A 20110-nucleotide genomic window follows, 5' to 3' on the forward strand; every position below is an offset into this window, starting at 1 on the left:
TTGTAGAGGAGGTTTGCCACCTGGAAACATACAAAATTTACATTTCTGAATTAGAGGATATAAAGCTTTTAGAAAGGAAGGACTAAGTCAAGGGATTTGGATATGGTTGTGAAATATTTAGATCTGTTACCGAGCCAGAGAAGCTCTTTGAATGTTGTCAGCTTATTTCAAATGAAGTGTTGGGATGGGAGAACTGACTTGCTCAGGAATACAAATATCCTCAAGGAGGGAGCTGCACTCACTCCAGGTAATTATGAGCAACCATGTTTGACACCAGAGATTGTTTTGGTTTCCCAAAGCAATTATTTCACAATCTGTCCAAAACCTGGGGTATCCAAGCTGTTGAGCAGTCACCATAGTGGCTGTTCTCTATTAAAAATGTCATTATCCCTCCTTTTCAAAGCAGAGTCCTGCCAAATCAATATACACACTCACCTGGGGGGAAAGTGTCTGTTAACAGCAAAAAGAGAAGCTGTGCAGTTCTTCAGTTCACTTTTAGGGAGTGAGTTCATGTACTTGCTAATATCATTTTCCTTAGAGCTGGGAGGGGCTGATTGTTGGGGGTGGCAGGAGCACCCTGAGGACAAGCTGGTCCTGTTGTGACCCTTCCCCAAGCACCTGCTCACCACTGCTGGGACTGGGCATGGACCTGTGGCACCCAGGGTGGGGTTTCCTCCAGCCCTTGCCAAAGCAGGTGCCGGGTGCTGGGGTGGCTGCACAGTGTTTCAGTATCAGCTGGGAGAAAATTCCAGGCAGCCTTTGGTCTCTGGGAGCTGCAGATAAGGGCAGAGTGTGGCTGTGCCTGCTCTCTGTGGCTGTGCCCGCTCTCTGTGGCTGTGCCCGCTCTCTGTGGCTGTGCCCTGCTCTCTGTGGCTGTGCCCTGCTCTCTGTGGCTGTGCCCTGCTGTCTGTGGCTGTGCCCTGCTGTCTGTGGCTGTGCCCTGCTGTCTGTGGCTGTGCCCTGCTGTCTGTGGCTGTGCCCTGCTGTCTGTGGCTGTGCCCTGCTGTCTGTGGCTGTGCCCTGCTCTCTGTGGCTGTGCCTGCTCTCTGTGGCTGTGCCCGCTCTCTGTGGCTGTGCCCTGCTCTCTGTGGCTGTGCCCTGCTCTCTGTGGCAGCTGCCCTGTTCTGTGCTGCTGCCTGGGGGTGTGGGGATTCCATGGTCTTGTGCAAGCACAGAGCCAGTGTGTTTGTGACTGCAGTGACACTGTGACCTGAGTCATCCTTCCTGTGAGGAAGGGTAATCTGCAGCAAAACTGCATGGGAGCCAGAGGCATTCCTAAATCCTGGTCTGTCTGTCGTGCTGTGTGGAATTCTTAACCCTTAGAGAAGACCATGGGATGAGATTACACTCACTCACTTTATCAAATCAGCAAATGTAACTGAAGAGCAGAGCTTAGCTCTGCCAGTAGATGCATAGAATTCTGCAATAAAAGCTAATTCATTACTGTTTCTAATAAAATTTGGGTCTGTGAATGCTGTTGTTTAGGAACTCAGCGTGGATCCCATCTGGTTTTAGTATCCAGTTGTACAAGTAGAACCCTCAAATCTCCAGTAAAAATCTTAGCAGAGCTTAAGGAGACTAAAACTTTTATTAGCAGTTTTTATTAGCACATTAGTAGGCTTGGTGTCTAAGCTTGGCATGTGGTGATTACAGGCTGGGTGCATGTAACAGGCTTTTGGAAATAGGGAGACAGGTCCTAGGAAATTCTGAGAGGTTGCTGCTCTCCATAGCAATAATCACATAAAAAGTGTTATTTACCTTCCACATGAGCTTTCCCAAGGGACTGTCATGTCTCCAGGACAGGATTCTACAGAATGAAGGTTGGGACTGGTTTTTTGTGATTTTGGCAGGTAGAAAGAACCTGGTTCAAAGAAGATTTGAGTGAGGGTCATTCAGTGACTTGGTTGTTGTTTTTCTTGTGGTAAGATTTGTGAAAGTGCTGATGCTGTCACATGTTTCACTGCTGAAGTCACTGCTTGCTTTGGGACATAAACCATCTCAGTCTGTTTGAAAGTCAGTCCAGACATGTCTTTTAACTGGTGCACAGGTGAATGGCATGGGAATTTCTGAACCATGGTGCTGCTTGATATTTAATCATGGTGGTTAGTGGGAGCAAAGGAATGACTTTATAAGGGTATCATGCAATAAAACAAGGTCTTCTTCTGACACTCACCACATATATTGAGGTTAAATATTGCTTTTGGAAGTTAACTGCTGTGAAACATTCATCCGTGCCCTGTGCTGTGCATAGTTACCATAACCACCATCATTATAAAGTAACAGATCCAACAATTCAGCAGGGCTGGGGCCTCCAAGGACAGGGCTGATCTCTCCATCTCTCTGTGGGAACCTGGCATTGCCCTTGGCCTGTCCAGTCCTAGAAAGGCACCAGGAGCCATCTGGGAAAAGTGTGGTGAGGATTGTGTGGCATGAGCTTTATTAGCTGCTTCCCTGCCAGCCCTGTGTCCCAGTTAGTGCAGGAGGGTCACTCACAGCCCTCCTGCACTGCAGCACACAGATCTTCACAGCTCCAGTCTGACTCATGACCCACAGGTGGAAGTTTGTTTTCCACTCTGTGTTCTCTAAATGTTCAGCCTTCCTGGGATTGTGGTTTTGGGTGGTGGATCCTGGGGAGTTTTGCTGTTTGAGATGTGGTGCCCCCGTGGCAGTGGGGTGTTCACTGGGAATTGAAGGGCTGGTGTTGGTGAAGCACTGACAGAGCACTTGTCTGCACACAGATCCAGGAAAGGTCCAAGTGGAGACTTTCCATATGTGCATGACCTTTTAGAGACTTTGTTTTTTTCCACATTCCAGGCTGCTCTATGTGAGTTCTGGAAGGAGTTTCCTCCCTTCATCATCTTTCTAAGGGATTTTGATTGGTCTTTGAGTAGTTTCAGTAGTAACACAATGGTGCCTTTACCCTGCTTCTGCCTCTTGTGTAGTTTCTGGTTCAGCTTTTATGTAAACTTTGAATAAGCTGTGTGTGCTGTTGCAGCCTTGAGTCTGTAATAACTGCATTTGGGAAGCAGCCTGGTGTTTTTCAGGCTGCAGGGAGCTGGCTGCAGACAGCTGGGATGAAAGCTTTGTGTCACAGGGGGAGAGCTGGGAGAGCATCTCTGCTTTTCCAGACCTGTAAGGCGCTTTCAGAATAAGATCCCCGAAGTCTTGCAGTGTATTTATAGGATGTAACGTTGTTCAGGGAATGTTACAGTATCCTCTGTGGCAGAAGTGCTGGTTTCGGGTTTCTCCAGCACGGTAAACAGCTCTGGGCTCCGGTGGTATGTGTGCTGCTCTGAGAGCTGGGCTGATCTGCCACGCTGATAGGGTTTGTTTGGGTTTTTCAGAAGCTCCGTGTGTGAAAAATCTTTTAAGTCCCAGATCATCACAGCTTGATCAGTTCATTAATCTAGGCTGGGACCTTAATGATCAAAAAGATTCTGACACATTTATAGCTCTCCATACAAGAGGGTCCCTCACCAACAGCCATCCTTTTAAATAATGGATGTGTACTGCAAAACCCTATCAGGCCCTGATCATCTGGGTTGGGAAACAGCTCCTTGTAGTGAATATTGAGATTCTGAGAAGGTTGATGAAAAGCCAGTGGCCAAAATCAAGTCTTAGGAAGAAGTGGAAAATTTCAAGACACTAAAATAAGTAGGATCACTTCCCTTTATATTGAAGCAGCACTAAAAAATGACACTTTGCACCATGCATAACATAGGAAGCACTTCAAAAATAAGGAAGACAAAATGTATTGAAAAAAGAAATAAAACCAAATGTACTGATCTGATGTGAAAAATGTAAATCAGATCCTTGCTAAATCTTACCCTTGCTCGTGGCATTTCTGGTGTGGGGTGTGTGGCTGGGAAATGCTTGGCTGCTGTTGTGTCCTTGCTTTGCCACTGACACACTTTGTGCCCATGGGCAGCTGCTTTTCCATCCTGGCATTTCAGATTTGGGCAGTGAGAGGGGTGGGATGTGCCTGAGCCTGGAGCTCGGAGCACTGTGTGAGTTTTGTGTGTCAGCTTCTTTTTCCATGACAGGATTTCTGGTGGTTCTTTAAGAAGGTCCTGATTTTTGACAGTGGAAGTGTGTGGCCTTTTATAAAGTGTTAATATTTATAAAGTTACAAAGTTAAAGACAGCAGGGCTCAGGGAGAGGTTTGGGGAGGGTCAGCAGTGACAGGTGTGATGGTAATGCCCATTTTCTCAGCCTTTTTGCTGACTTATTAATGACAGTACTTAAGCAGCTTTTTTCTTTTCTTGCTGCTCCAGTTCTGTACTAAAGTGAGCCACTGTTGGACAAGTGTCTGAAAGGCAGGAACATTTCTAGAAATACCCTTTGATTTCTGACTGGAAATGAGAAACTGTCTAAATATTCTGAGTCTTTAAATAGCCACTGGCTGAAGGACACCATAGCCTTCAAGTCTCATTGATATTTGTGCTGAACTTTGTGTTTGCCCCGTGCTCTTTTCACCCTTTCATAACCAGCATGGAACCTGCCTCTGGTGCAGGCATTTCTCAGCTGCCTGCAGCCTCCCCCTGCACACAGCTCACCCTGGCCATGTTGTGTTGGATTAAAACTGCAGCAAGGGATCCTTTCCCTGACTGACACAGTGGTGGTGGTGGTTTGAAAACCTGTCAGGGTGGGTGTGATGATGCTCCCAAAATGTGAATTTTTCAGCTGTCCCTGAGGAGGCTGCCCTGACACAGCACCAGCCTAGTCATTCCTGAGTCCAGCACAGACCAGGTTGTCAGAGCAAGAGCCCAGGCACTGCAAGCTTTCATTTATGCAAATTACATTCAACTTCCAAGCTTAAAATAGCATTGAATTTATAATATAAATAAATCAACGTTTCTTGTGGATTTGTTGGGGCAGGAGTATTTGCTTCAGGCACACAGCTGACCTTTCACTTTCCTGTTCCATTTCAGGAGGTGCATACCTGAGCCTGCCTGTTTGAAATCAGTCTAGATAACATGTTTCTTGGCAAGTGTTGCAATTCCAGTTTGCCAGTGGCCGAATTTGATCTTTATTTTTATTTTTCTAACAGCTCTTAATAGATAATTCTCATGACAGAGGAAAAATATTTGTCTGGTCCAGTATCTCTGTCTTCAGGATGGAAGGATTATTTTTAAAAGGTGGTGACTCAAACAGTGAGGGGACATTTTGGTTGTTTTAAAGCGTTTAATTTAACTTGAGCACAAAACTCCCTGCTGTCCTTTGTGGTCTGTGGGCAATAGAACATCCCTCCACAGCCCTGAGCTGCTGCTGCAGGAGGATTTCAGGGAAGGAGGATGAGCCAGGTAATGAAGAAAATGACCTGTCCTACACCTGGCTTTTAAAATCAGCTCGGTCTGGGATTAGGATCCTCAGGCTGCAGCTGGGATGAATTTTGGTAGCAGTTGTGAGATGCTAAAATGTGATCTCCTCACCAGTCCTACACACATTCACACCATGTAGAAATGTTTTGGTTTCTCTTGCCTGCCCCTTTGCTCTCACACACAATGCATATAATCTGATTCTCTGAATGAACCTTTGTTTGGGGAAATACTGTTAGTTTTGGCTCTTGGAGAGCTGAGCTGACAGGCCCAACTCCCCAACAAAACAGATTGGAGATGACAAAACAAACTAAAACCACGCCTTTAAAAAAATGCTGGGGAGAAGCCAGAAAGTTCCCTTTCTGTGTTGCTGAAAAAAGCTAATCTGTTTAGCTACTGTGCTATCAATCTGAATTTTGTCTTCTACTTAAATTAAGAGCCTCATTGCCATTGCCTGTAATTAAAGTAAAATTTTTACCCTACCTCAAAAAAATGTCATGATTGTGTACAGGAAGGAGCACAATCATGGGGGGAAGCACAGAGGAAGTGGCTTTTGAGGTCGGAGCTAATAAGGCAAAAAAGAGTTGTTTTAGCACCAGGGCAGGGGGAATCCATTCCCTAAACAGGAAAGCAAAGGACATTTCTGTAGCTTCTTCCCATAAACTGAATTGACAAAATTCAGATTTGAAAACAAAATAATTTGTTTACAGCCATAGCACATGAGGCTCTGGTGATTCCTGCAGACATGCAGTAGCTGCTTTCCATCTGCTGGGCCTGCTGGGAATACATATTTGGGCAGCAGGACAGGCCTGTGGAATCCAAACCACAGTGCTTGGAGGTTTGTGTTTAAATTCCATGTACCAGAGATCTTGGCCAGGTGCTCTCTGAGGAGAAAAAACAACACACTCCTGAGCTAGAAAGCCAAATGTAGCCAGAGATTCTCCTTGTCCCTGTGTATCAAAAAAGTGAAAGATGAGAGGGTGGAAATGAGGGATTTATGTGCAAAGCACATCAAAAAAATCCATGTCCTACTTCTCCTGTGTCAGTCTCACACTTTGTAGCCACAGCAAGTAATTCACTCTCTCCTTATTTTAAGCAGGAGATCCTCAGTGGATATTTTAAAAACTTCTTACTTGGTGCAGCCTTTAGTTCACCACAATCCCAGGATCACTTCCCAGCTGCAGTTCCTGCTCAGCCACTTCTACACGTCATGGTGTGGAGAATGAACTTAAATTTTTCTGAACAGGAAAAGGGGATTTTTCAGGCTGATGTTTACAGCAAAGTCTTCCCTATTGCTTTCTGTTAGAAAAGGATTTAAACATGAGGCTGTGCTACTGTTGTGAGCATTTCTGAAAGAGATAAAAAATGGGAACTGCAAATTGAATCAGAAACAGCTGAATAAAGCATTTGAGCTGTGTAAAACACATAAGCTCTACCATGCTATACCATATAGTTTCCATTTAATCAACATGTGTTCAAATTACCTGTTAAGTGGAGGATATATGGAATTTATGTTAATATTTTGAAGTCTACTTCTCTGCCCCTTCAGTGCTCTTTGTAGAAAGCAGTTGCATAAAATGCTGGTGTTTGTTAATGCTAATAAGTAATGAAAAATCCCTAAATTTCTTCTGGGTTTGCATGCAGATAAATGTCCCTTTCTGCCCAAATCCAGAGGGTGCTTGTGTTGTGTGGATTTATGCTGACTGAAGTCCATCTTAAAATCCTCTGATTAAGGGAGGAGAACAGGGGATTCTTCTGTTGTGAGTCATCTCATGTCAGAGCTTGATCCTGCTTCTACAGATGTTGGAGGGAGTTCTGCATTGAGTTTATTAATTGGATGATGTTTCAGTGCTAGGGAGGGCTACTGGTTTAAGTTTTGCAGCAGTGAATGGCATCTCCTGTGTATCTGTAGAGAAGGAGGGTCACACCTTTGCCCTGTCTCTACCTGTGAGATCTTTAACTGAATGTTATTAACCTAGAACAAAACAATGAGATTCTCAGAGACAAAACTTTGCTTGTAAATGGATCCTGTCAGGGTACTGTTAGAATACAAACCTGCTCCCTAATTACATTTCAGTTGATTGAAGAAAAATTTAGAAATCAAAGGTGTTGAAGGGAATCAGGTCACACTCTCACAGTGGATGTCTCTTTCTTGTACTTTGCTGCAAATTTAGTGATGTTTGAAGGTTTGCTTTAAAACACAGCTGCTTTCACTGGAGTTTTAGAAATGGAGAGTTGTGAGAGATCAGTGCCCTGTTATCTGCCTGCCTGCTTGGATCTCAGTTCCAGGGTGTCACTCCTGAGGTGGGGAATTGCATGTAGAAAACCTTGGCAATGGACTGCAGTGGCAGCCTTGGGTGCTTGTCCTGTGACAGCCCCAGGACTCCTCCAAAGCTGTGTCCAAGGGGATTTCCAGCTCTGTTGGCTGCTGAGCTGAAGCTCTTTTGGCTGGTTTGCTGTGATCAAATCACTTGATGAGGACATTTAGACCTGGGAGGTGGAGATTTCTACATGGGAGACTGAGCTGAGCTGCTGGAATGCAGTGCAAGTCACCCATCAACATTTGATTTGATCCCTGTGTGATAGTGAGGAGAACATGAAAGTCACCGACTCTTCCAGCCTCGCTTACATGAGCTGAGCTGGAATCCCCTGCAGGATTCACCCAGAGCTTGGCTCCCTGTGCAGCACCAGCATTCCCACAGGCTGTGGGGCCCAGTTCTCCCTTGGGGTGTTCTCCTGCTCCCCTTGTTGGCAGCAGCATCCCTGGGTGTTGGCAGCAGCATCCCTGGGTGTTGGCAGCAGCACTGGAGAGGGGTCAGGACCAGGCTGTGCTCCTGGGTTGTGCTGCAGGTTCATGCTGACCATCCATCCACCTCTTGGGAGTTGCTCCACGTTTGCTGTAGGAGTTGGTGTGGTCTTACAGAACTGGCAGGAGCAGCAGCCACGTGGTCACTCCAGTTGTTTGGGTTTTTTCCTTGTTGTTGTTTTGCTGCTTTAAAATGTGAAGACTGCTTTCAGTTAGGCAGCTGCCCTCAAAGTAATTGACTTTCCATTGACTTTGGAATTTGGAGTAGTGTCTAAATATTGTTGTCAGCTTCATGCTGATTACTCTCCACTGAGGCTGAAGTCGTTTCACTTATGACCTCAAGCTGGACTTGTGTTCTGCTCCCATGGGAACTAAAAATAATAATTATTTTAAGAATAGGTTCTTAATCACTTCCTTCTTTTGATATGCTAGTCTTGTTTAGCATTTTCTAAGAATGTAATTGAAAATATTTTAAACTATTTATGTTTTAATTCCAATTTTAATTAGCTCTTTGAAGATGCAAGGAATGTACCAGACTTGATTACAGTTCCTTTTAGTCTTTTTATAGAAAAGCATTTGCTCTTGTTATTCTGAGTGCAGATTATTAGAGTTTAGTTGCTTTGGCAAACTGTCGAGTCACACAGAGCTGTGAAGAGATGAACATTGACAGATTTCTTAGTCAAAGGCATGTGGGCACTTTGTCAGTGCTGGTGATGCATCAGCACGTTCATCTCCTGTCTCCAGACTGTTAATGTACAGATGAGAAGCAGGAAGAGATGGACTTAGTCTGGGTTTGGAAGGGAAGAGAAGGTGTGCAGGGGTTCTGGGGCAGAGCTGGTGTGCAGTGAACACCAAAGGTGTTGGGGCAGTTTGCAGTGATGGGAGAAATATTAAATGTGTGAGATCCACTCTGCCCTGACACATGGGCTGGGTAACAGTGACATGAACTAGTTGGGGATCTTTCCATTAACTAAAAATCTTGAAATTTAGAAATGGAGTCTTGGGAGATAGTATTTCAGAGTGGCATATGGATGCACCACTGAAAAGAAATAATGCAGGAGGATTTCCTAAATGTCTGTGACCATACAGGCGGTGCTGAGTGCCTTCAAGCCCAGTGACAGCACAAATACATTAACAATATTTTTTTTATTTCTTGCTAATAGTTGGCATGGTTTGCTCTCACTCCCAGTCAGTGAAGTTGCTTGCTCCAGCAAGTCTGCTTGTCTTGGGAGTGCTCATGTTCTATTTTGTGTACCAAATTTTGTTTATTTTTATCAAGCACCAATGTCCCACAGGCTGCAGCAGAGCCTTGTGGCATAGTCCAGTGTACAGGCTCACCCCCAGAGGGGCAGCTGGGCATGGACAGGGCTCACAACTTGGTCACTTACCTGTTCCCTTGCTGCTGGGAATTTTCCTTTTAGTGCAGTTCATAGCCAGTCTCTGTTTCCTTGTGCCTACAAGAACATTGCAGTTTATTTTTAAAGAGGACGAGGAGTTAAAAAAAAATCAGGCAACAACTCATCCACTGATGGATTGCTACAACCTGTTGCCACAACTGACATTTTATATAGTAGTAAAATCGAAAGAGCAGAGCTGATTTTCATTACCTATCTCTTGGCTGAAGCCTGGCATTTGCTCCTCTGTTACTGTCAGAGTTGTGGGAGTACCTGAGTGTGAGAGCAGTTGTGGTGTCAGCAAGGGAGGAAAGATATGGTGAGCCAAATACCTGAAAAAATCTTAGTCTAATATCCTGTTGTTGGCAGCTCTGGCATTCTGGTGGCTTTTGTTTAGGCTGAGGACTTTTTACTTGGTTTTAGTCTTGCAAGTTTTATTAAAAGGTTTCTTTAAAAAGAGCTGCTGTTGGGAGGTTTCCCAGACCAAATAGGAAACTGGGAATTATCAGTTCTCCACCCTCAGGCTCTGTGCATGGGCTTTGCTGAGCCAAGGGAAGTGCCTTGCACTTCTGTAGGATGTGCTTCTATTTGCACAGCGATTTTAGAGCTTAAATGTGAAATGAGCTTTTAAGGATAAATAATCCCTCTCTGAGTTCATTTGTGCTGAGTGTGTGAGGCAGATGGCCCGTGGCAGGGCACTGTCTGTGCTGGTACACCCAGTGCCACTGCAGGCCATGGCAGAGACCATTCCTGACTGGCCATGTGCTCAGGGACCTCTCTGAGAGGGCAGCGCATGTGCAGGTGACACTGCCACTCCTGCCACTCCTCCCTGTCCATCACCCCTCGCCCTGATGCTCGTGGGGTGCCAAGGTGAACCTGTTTCCTGTGGTGTTGTGTGGGTTGCAGTTGGTATTGCTGGTCCAATTCCCTCACAGCAAGATTGCACAAACACCACAGGAAGCATAAACTTGAAAGATGTGGGGCTAAAATCCCCCAAAACAAGAGGGAAAACCTGGGATAGGCACAGTTTCTATACTTTAATCTCTGGTTTGAAATTTACTGTGTTATGAGTATTTCCTACTTCCTCTGCCTTGTCAGTAATATGGATTAATGATTCATAAAGGTGTGTTTTAAGGGCTGGGGAGTTTGTGTTTATCCAGTGCTTACTAGAGTCCCTGCAGCTTCTTCCTCTTTCCTTCCATTTCCCTTCCACCTCCCAGGAGCATTCATGCATAAACCATTTCTTTTTCCAGCCTTGCCTTTCCTTGGAGAAAAGTTACTGGTACTCCTTTGTGCCCAGCTCTGATTACCAGCAGTGTAGCATTGGTGGACTATATTTTTTCATGGGCCAGAACTGGCATTTCATTCCTCCTTTCCAGTGTTACCAGCCTGGAAAATCGAATGGAACTGTATCTGACCAAACATGCAGAAGCCTCTTAATTTTAAATAATCTCAATCCCAGTTGGTGGAAGCTCATAGGTGGGGGTTAGAGAAGGTGAGATACTGGCAAAGAGAAAAGTGTGGGTGAAATTAATTTCATTCCTGCTGATATTCTTGAGACCAGTTGGGACGGTTCTTGGTTCTTATGGAGGACACATGAAGACTGGATTAATCTCTGGCTCGTGGTTTAGTGAGCCATGGACAGTAAAAGTTGTGACTGGCCAAGCATGGCTTGTTGTTGTTTCATCTGTTGAGAGTTCTGCTGGTTTAGGGGGATGCTTTGTCTTGAAAGGAAGAGAGAAAGAAAAACTGAAAGCAGAATGATTTGTTGTCTGTTTTGTTGCAGTGGAAGGTTGGTTTCACCAAAATGGAAAAATTTTAAGGGATTGAAGCTTCAGTGGAGAGATAAAATCCGTCTCAATAACGCCATCTGGAGGGCCTGGTACATGCAGTGTAAGTACCGTGCTGGGGGCGGGTCCTCCCTGAGACATCGCTGAGAGCGAGAGAATTGAAATGATTGTGTGGTGAAAAGCTCGGGGATGTGCTCAGGACAGATGTTCCAGAGGCAGTGCCCTTGGATCAGGGCTTTCCTGGCTGTGCCCACACTGGGGACGTGCCGAGTGCTCCGAGCACATCTGAGATCTCCCTGTTTGTGTTGTTCATGGGGAAGGAGCCCCGGCCAGCTCCTGTCACACCTTGGCACGGGAGTGGCAGCTCTGCAGGCGCTGCCCGTGCTCAGCACCCGCCCTGCCCTTGTTGTTTCAGACCTGGAGAAGCGCAAGAACCCCGTGTGCCACTTTGTCACCCCTCTGGATGGCTCCGTGGATGTCGATGAGCACCGGCGGCCAGAGGTGTGTGGGAAAGCCTGGGAGCAGCCCAGGAGCTCTGGAGCTTGGAACAGGATTTTCTGGTCTGCTGGGAACAAGGGCAGCATAGCCAATCTGTGCTCTGGTGTGATTTAGAAGGAACCATTAAAAGCAGAGTGAACCCGGTTTTGTGAGTTCATCACATTAGGATGATCAAGGTGCAAGCAGAAGGACATTTGTTATCTGTGTAACTTATGTTAATGTTGTAATTTAATGAATCATAAATCACAGAAGTGCTATTTGAATAGTTAAGGTTTTGACAGCCACTGCTGTCTTCTGACTGGAAGTCGGTGGGAAATCAGTGATGACTATTTTCAGGACTGAATCTAAGCGACCCTGGGAGAGTTTCTGTATTTTATGTAATTTGAGAGGTGTGGTTTCAAGAGAACAAGCAATTTCTTTTTCTGTGTTGAAGTAGTTTCACAGACAGATCAAATATGAGTTTGTGTTCTTTCATTTTTATGCTCCTGTAAACATAAATGAAAACTAACATCTGCCCTCTGGCTCCTTGCAGAAAACCAGTGAGGCCCTTGATGTGGCACTATGTGGCTCTCTCTATACTGCATAACTCTAGAGTAATTTATAACTCAGAGGAGTTCCAGATGAATTTGTGGAACTGTCTCAGGTTTTTGAAAGAACAGTGTTGATGTTTGTGTTGAAAGTGACCCTCGAACACAAAGTTAAGGCTCTCATTAGTCTGCTCTCCCCAACTTACACACTGCTCTCTGTGATACATTGAAGACCCATGTCGTGTGATCCTTTTGTTGCCATCAGTGTGTGGCCTGCAAGGTCCCCCCTGAGCCGGACATCAGATTTCTATTGCTTTGTGCCATTCATAGCAGCTTTTGCTTATGTGTGTGTCTGTGCATGTGATCTTGTGAAATTCACAGGATATTGTGTGCTTTATACATTATATTTCAGTAAATTAATTTTTAAGGGGTTTTTTTTTGCCATTTCTTAACTCTTGTTTATGGTTGAGCTGCTGTGGGAGATGCTGACAGTGCAGTCAGATGTCACCTCGTGTTTGGTTTTTGTGGGAAAGATGAAGTTAGTACTGTCAGATTTGCTCTGTGATAGCTGAACTCTGGGACAGTGTGGGCTGCTGATACATGAGCTCAAACAGAATCAGCATGCTTTCTTTTGCATTTTTTATGCCTGAATATTTGCTTGGAAATGTATTGAATATTCAGCCCTCGTGTGATTCCGTGTAATTCATGGTATGTGTTTGTGTTCCCAGGCCATTGCAACAGAGGGGAAATACTGGAAACGAAGAATTGAAATAGTCATTAGGGAATACCACAAGTGGAGAACATACTTCAAGAAAAGGGTCTGTTGGTTTACATGGTGAAAGTAGTTTGCTTGAGCTTGATCAGTATGTTGTTGCTTTTTGAGTTTTTCTGTCAGTTTTTCTGGCATGCAAGAGTACTTAAAACAGATGATAAATAAGCTGGTACAGACATGCTCTCTGATTAGTTCCACTTAACTAAAAATTATTGTGCTGGGACTGATTGTGCATGATTGAGTCTTAAAAGTTTTGCAAAATCAGGTCTTCCACTGGCACATACAGGACTTATTCTGACTTCACCATCTGTTCTGTTCTCCTTTTGCAGTTACAGAAACACAAAGATGAAGATCTTTCAAGTTTGGTCAGGGTAGGTAACACCACTGAGAAGTGGCAGTATTTATGCTTGTAGAACCCAGAGCAGATAACAAAGCTGTAACATGCAGTAGCTTGCTTTGATTGCAATCTAAAAACGAACAATCTAAAATCTTGCTTAAGCCTTAATTAAGGTTAGACACCTTAATGTTCTGTGCCTCAGAGAGCAATGTGAGATTTGTAGCTTGAATTGGATGGAGGAGAGGTTGAATGTCAAGTGCTGTGACAGAAGAAATGGGAATCAGCATTGCATGCCCAGAGAGATCAATCTCTTTGAGGGCTTGCACATGATTTCATCTTGTTACTGAGTTGTAACTGGCACTGCTTCTTTGCTTGTGTAACTGGACCTGTGAAGATGTGGGAGCTGTGTTTTGCAGATCTTCCTCCTGTGCCCACAGCTCAGGCAGATAATATGCCAGGATCCTATAAAAGGACAAAATGGTTAAAGGGACAGTGGTATGTCCCCTTAAATTGTTTATCAAACCTACTTTGGGTATATAAACTGATGATCAGAAGCACTGTTCTGCTGTTTTTGCAAGGCAGTGCAGTTTAACTCAGCCTGCAGTGAGGATGGCTAAGCCAAGTCACATTGTGTTGTATTTTTCATGGGCAAAAGTGTCTTGTGCAAACTTGGAGTACAATTACACTTCACTGCAAGTCAGAGTTTCAAATACATCTCACAAGACAGGAGTTGTTTTTTGCATTCTTGCTAGTCTTGTTATTTTTAATCTTTGTTTAAACCACAGGATTGTTAAACTGGGTGAAAAAATACTCGTGTAATCAATCAAACAAGGAAGTGCTGTTATTATGTCCTTCTAGTCAATATCTGGATTTTGGGCAAAAATCTTTGCCAGAGTGTTGTGGTATTTCAGTGAGCTGAAGTTGCTGGTGTATCAGAAGCACCACTGAAGTATTTCAGTCCATTTGACGGCTCCTCAAAGAGAGATTCTTCCTTTAAAAATGTGAAAAACGAGGGCTGCTTTTATAGACATGCACCAGCCTGCTTTGGCATTGCTAGGCAGCCTGACCTCTCCTCCTTTCCTTTGGCAGGATGATGATGTGGTTCTGTGGCAAAAAAGAAGGTATGGCAGAGAAACCCCTGTGCCCATGGAGGAGGGCAGCCTGTTGGATGCAGACATGCTCATGTCCGAGTTCACCGACACCCTGTTCTCCACACTCTCTTCACATCAGCTGGTTTCCTGGCCAAACTCCAGGGACATAGGTATTTATTGGCTGTAGCTGTGCTGCAGTGAGAACCCCTAAAAACACTCTGGTTTGCTGCTCTTGTAGTCTTGCCTAAGAAATTGATCTTATATTGCTGATACAGATAAAAACAGGTCAGTGGACGTAGCTGTCTTATGATTCTTTAGGTTATAGAATCTATATCCATATAAAATTAATGACCCAAATTTAATTTCTGTCTTAGCTTCTTCTGTGCTGCTCCCAGCTTTGCCCCCTGATGTTGCTCTGAATAAATCTGTAATGAGCAGTATTTACTTTATCAGTGGTGAAGACATTGGGATTTATCTCAAAGCACAGTTGTGTGTGTATTTTTAAGGGAGTGCCTGTGTATTTTTGTTTGGCTTTGTCCGGAAGAATCAGTGCAAGTTTCATCTGTACAAACAATCCCAAAAGCTATTCAACTTTCTCTGGAGGCTATGACTGTCTGATGGGACAGCACATGTCCTCTGTTCACCATCCTTGCTGCAGGGATGTCTGAGCAACTCCAGAGCAGCCATGGTTTACATTAATTGTACTCAAGGCAAATGAAATGGGTGATGGTTTACTTTAAAATTCTCTGTTATGAGTTGTGGTGGATCAGGCTGTACTTTCCAGCAAGGTTTTGTGTAGTGCAGCTCAATTAGAGCCTTCAGGTTTCACCCCTTCCATTTTAGCAATTGAAAGTTTCATTGCCCAATGGTTTGATATCTGGATTGTGCTGTAGCTCTGAAGAGAAGCAGATGCTCAGTTCCTTTCAGCAGCAATTTTTCTGTAACATCTTGGCCAAGCCTGGCTGTGGAGTGTTTTATTCCTGCAGCTGTTATTATGTGAGTGATGGGAAGCTAATCTAATCTGTCTCCTGAATTTTGCAGGACACTTAGGAAATGCTGACATGATTCAACCAGGGCTTATTCCTCTCCAGCCAAATTTTGATTTTATGGATACTTTTGAACCTTTTCAGGGTAAGAATCATAGAGAGTTCACTAATTTCTTAAGTATTGCAGTGATTTATGAATTAGGTTTTAAATAAAACTTTAAGTACTACAAACATTTAAGGTTTCCCCATTTCACACTTCTTAGTGATGAAGACATTTAACATTTTGTTTGTCTTTGAATGTTTTATGGCACTGTCAAGAATTCCATATAACACTGAATTACTGCTGACAACTTTGATGGTTATGAATCCTCATGGAAGTAAAGAGTGATATCTATTTGCTGGCTCTGCAAGCAGTCTGCATCACATAACTGTACTTTGTGGGACTCACTGAGGATCAGCTCTTGGCTGTCTCTGTGTAGATGAACCTTTAACAGGACTGATTTTTGCATTGTCCCAGTTTGCATGGAAGTTGAAGGAGTCAGAGATCAGTTCCTCTGAAGACAAAATTCACTGCTCAGTCAACAGCAGTTGTATGAAGCAAAAAGCTCATGGTTTCGTTATTGGTTAAATAATACTGATACTCCTGTGAATGTTAAGATCTAGCAATGCTGTATCTCAAGTATTAAAAGCAGAAAATTAATAGGTGGCTTTTCATATTTCAGAATTATTCACTCCCAGTCGCTCCAGTAATTATTTCCCTTCCGTGTCTGCTGTCAGCTCAGCTACCACAGACAGCAGCAGCCACTCGTCCCAGGTAAGAGAGGTTTCAAACAGAAGGTTCTGCCATGAGCCCTGTGCTCTCAGGAGGAGTTCAGGCATGTGTGAGTCAGTGATATTTCCTTCTCTCAGTCTCCTGTCCTGCCGTCGGGTTCGCTGCCCAGCACGCTCCCAGCAGGGAACATCAGCGATGGACTGATTGCTTCCTCAGTACCTGCTCCTGGCATTCCTGACGTCGTTGCTGACCAGTGCTCCAGCATTAGAAGTGGGGGATCTTTCATCCAGCCGGCAGACTTCCCTCCTGACACGTCTCTCAGCGGGCCACAAACTTTCATGTCGGTGTTCCAGCCGCCGCTGCCGCTGCTGCAGCCCGCGGGCGCCCCGCAGCCGCCCCCGCTGCCCGCGGTGCCGCTCGGCTCCAGCCTGAGCCCCGCCCCCGCCGCCTTCGCCGCTCCAGAAACGCCCAAGTTCGGCCTCTGCGAATCCTCGGTCATCACTCACACGGCCTCTGCCACGCTGACCCACAACGCCCCTGCCACCACCTTCAGCCAGAGCCAGAGCCAGAGCCTGGTCCTGGCCACGCAGCAGCCGGGGGCAGGAGTGCCTTGTAACCTGGCCTTCCAGACTGCTGTTGTGCAGGGGCAGCCCCGGCCCCAGCTGCAGTCCCAGCTGACATTTGCACTCCCCAAACCTGTTCCTCTGGCCAGTGCTGGGACGAGGCCCAAACAGTCACAAAAAATAGTGCCTGCTCCGAAGCTTGAAACAGTGTCCTTAGTGGTAAAGAATGCCTTCATCACCCCAGGTGAGGAGCACTGTGGGAGGATGGTTTTGTTTTCTGAGCGGGACTAGCAGGAGGAAAAGACCTCCTTGCTTTTCTTGCTTAACATAATAAGTTAAAATAGAGCTGCTGAGTGTGTCCATGGAACCCTTGAATCCACTGGCTGAATGCAGTGGCTGCACTGTTCAGTGGGATGCTCTGCACTGCTGCAAGGACTGGAAGCAGTTTGGTTGAGTGTGAAAAGCTGACTTGCAAAAGGGGGTCTCTTTTTGTATCATCTGTGGTGGGCTGTGTAGCTGCAGCAGCTCTGTGCTCCTGCCCCATAGAAGCCCTGGATTTAGGAGTGATGCTGTTGTGATTCACTGCCCCTCAGGGCACTCAGCCACAGTGGAGGAGGAGATTCTCCTGAGGGAGATGGAAATCTTTGGCTCAAGCAGTCTAGAGACCCTTGAGATGCTTTAAGTCAGGAGTGGGTTTCATGTCAGGGTAGGAACACCTGGGACTTCCACACTGGGTGGGATTTGGAGCCACTGGCGCTGCACAAGGCAAAGAATAACAAGATAAGGAGCGAGAATTTATCTTGTGATGTTTCTTGTAGGAAAGCTCAAGGCTGGAGCAGGACAGGCAGAACACTCTTGGGGTTATTGCAGTCTGTTTTTAGACTTGTGCTGGCTGGGGGCCAAGTGACTTCAGCCACTTGAAATGTGCAACAACAATTCAAGAAAAAGCCTGCCTGGAGGAGAAATGTTAAACAGGCTTTACTGGGGAGTAGGTGTGTCTGCCAGGGCCTGACAGTGAGGTTATCCACCAAAGAGAAAAATCACTGTTCAGGAGAAGAACAGACCCAAGATGGAATTCTAGGGTGTCACTGGGATCAATTTGGTCCATGATTAAAAGCATGAGGGTGTTAATGGCAGTGTTCCTATCTGCAGTGTGTTATAAACCAATATTCCCTGTACCTTCAGCAGCTGAGACATGCATTTCTCACCTAGTAAAGATTGTAGGCAGCTCATTTTCAGAAAGCCTTTGCTCCTGCTTTTCTCAGGGCGTCCTGGATTGTTCCTCACCCTATATATTACTTTCCCAGTGCTTCACCATTTACTTCTAGACCATCACAACCAGTGGGTTTGTTTCTCATCTAGATTAATGGAATGTATTTGGGGATCATGGTGTTCCTAAACTACTGGGACATCAAGCTCAGGGGACAAATCCAAGAATTTATATAAATACTAGAGCTTTATTTTTGGAAACAGAATAAACATCAGTACTTGTAACTGAGGCATTTCTGCCTGTAATTTGTGTTCAGGACAAACAAATCATCTCCTGACTGTAAAGCAAATTACATTATATACATTATATCTGATGTTAAAAATGCTGCGTGTATAAGGACCCAAAAACCTGTAGAGATTGTCTCATCAGGTGCAAGACTTTATTGCTATCACCACTTCATGATAAATGTGGTGATTTGGAGAGAAAAGTCTGTAAAAGATGCATTCATAGGACAGAAACATGATTCATGAAAAGTGACTTCTAAATGTTGTTACTGGTTGCTGCAGGTCCCCAAGTGTGGAAGTCAGAAAGGCCAAGCCTGTGCAGCAGCATTAATGCACTGTCAGAGTAGGCTCTTGAGGGCAATAGAGATGTCACAAGTCCAGCTGAACGTCAGTGAACAGTGGAAAGGTTGTGATTCCAGCTTTAGGTGTGGGAATGCTCAAAGAATGAACTCCCTGTGTCAGTGACAGAGCCACAAGGCTGGCACAAGGTTTGTGCAATCCCCAGGCCTCTCTTGTGGAGACTGTGCAGAAACTCCAGTTGAGTCAAAACACTCAGGTGTTGTCAGGCAGAGGTGACACTGTCAGGGAGGGGACACTGGATAACCCTGCACTGTCTCCCTGTCCTGCTGTGTGTGTCCTTCAGGGTGCTGATGCTGAGCTGCAGAGGGGTGGCTTGGCAGGGGCTGAGCTGTGCTGACATTTCTCCTGCATCATGACTTTATTTGTACAAAAGAGAACTGAACCAGTGAAGCCAAATATGTTTGGTTCATTTTTATCAAAACCCAGACAGAAGCTGTGTCTTTGCCTGATTTTTCCCTTAGTGACAGCTTAGGATGGTCAGTCATGTTCTGTAGAGACTGGGCAAGAACAATGTCAGCATGAATGTCATGGTAGTAACTCCACATCTGCATTGGTTACATGGAGATCTTAACAGATTCATATGGAGACATTTGCTGCTATTCAGAATTGCCTCCAGCTGCCTAAGCACTGCAGGACTCTTGGTTCTGTAGCATGTTTTGTGGAATTTTGATGCTGATTTCCAATCACATTTGATTGTCTTGTGGTTGTGTGTCATCTAAAGCAGCTTTAATACCAGATAGTGAAAGAAGCTGGTAGGCTGAAGTGCTGAGGGAAAGGATTTAAGATACATATATGAGGAACCATGAAGTATTGAGTCCTTGACCCTTCCTGGGTCAGCAGAGCAAGCCTGAGGTCCCAAAGTGTGGATGGAAGAGGAGAGCTGAAGATGGTCCTCTCCTGTCAAACCCAGCTCTGACAGAATTAAGACACTTTGTATCTCCCTGAGTTGCCACATACCTCTGTAAATTCACAGTGAAACAGTGACAGTGATGCTGGGAAACTCAGAAATAGCTGGAGTGTTCAAGTCCTTTGTACTGAATTAAAGGGGTTGAGATTATTGGAAGACTTGGTGGCATTTTATACTGTAGTGACATAGTAGCAAATAGATGCCCATTGATCCATGCCCATGTTTAATGACAAGTTATTTCATACAAAATAATTTCCATCTTTTTTTTTTTTGTATCATTAACTATTCTAACTGAATTGTGTTCTTCAGCTGCCTTTCAGGGACAGTCCAGAGCTGTGATTGTAACTCCAGCACCTTTAAAAAGAGAGGGGATTTTGACGCCAGCCACGTCTCAGTCTAATGTTGCAATTGCACCAGCTGGAATTGTCAGAGTAAGGAGAAGATAAAAAAAATTATATATTTGTTTTCTAGGCTGTTATTTGCGAGTAGTCAGAG

General features: G+C 44.9%; 1 protein-coding gene across 1 annotated transcript in view; it reads left to right on the plus strand.

Annotated features, from left to right (window-relative positions):
* The window catches only part of MLXIP (MLX interacting protein), a 43672-nt gene that overhangs the window by 10445 nt on the left and 13117 nt on the right, over positions 1-20110 (plus strand). The window contains exons 2-10 of the mRNA XM_058037099.1: positions 11305-11411; positions 11724-11809; positions 13062-13151; positions 13435-13476; positions 14532-14703; positions 15575-15664; positions 16242-16333; positions 16429-17098; positions 19925-20046. Of these exons, the coding sequence (XP_057893082.1) occupies positions 11305-11411; positions 11724-11809; positions 13062-13151; positions 13435-13476; positions 14532-14703; positions 15575-15664; positions 16242-16333; positions 16429-17098; positions 19925-20046 (1471 nt within the window). The remainder of the gene's footprint in view (positions 1-11304; positions 11412-11723; positions 11810-13061; positions 13152-13434; positions 13477-14531; positions 14704-15574; positions 15665-16241; positions 16334-16428; positions 17099-19924; positions 20047-20110) is intronic.

The sequence above is a fragment of the Melospiza georgiana genome, chromosome 18 (genome assembly GCF_028018845.1).
Source record: "Melospiza georgiana isolate bMelGeo1 chromosome 18, bMelGeo1.pri, whole genome shotgun sequence".
Classification (NCBI taxonomy): Eukaryota; Metazoa; Chordata; class Aves; order Passeriformes; family Passerellidae; genus Melospiza; species Melospiza georgiana.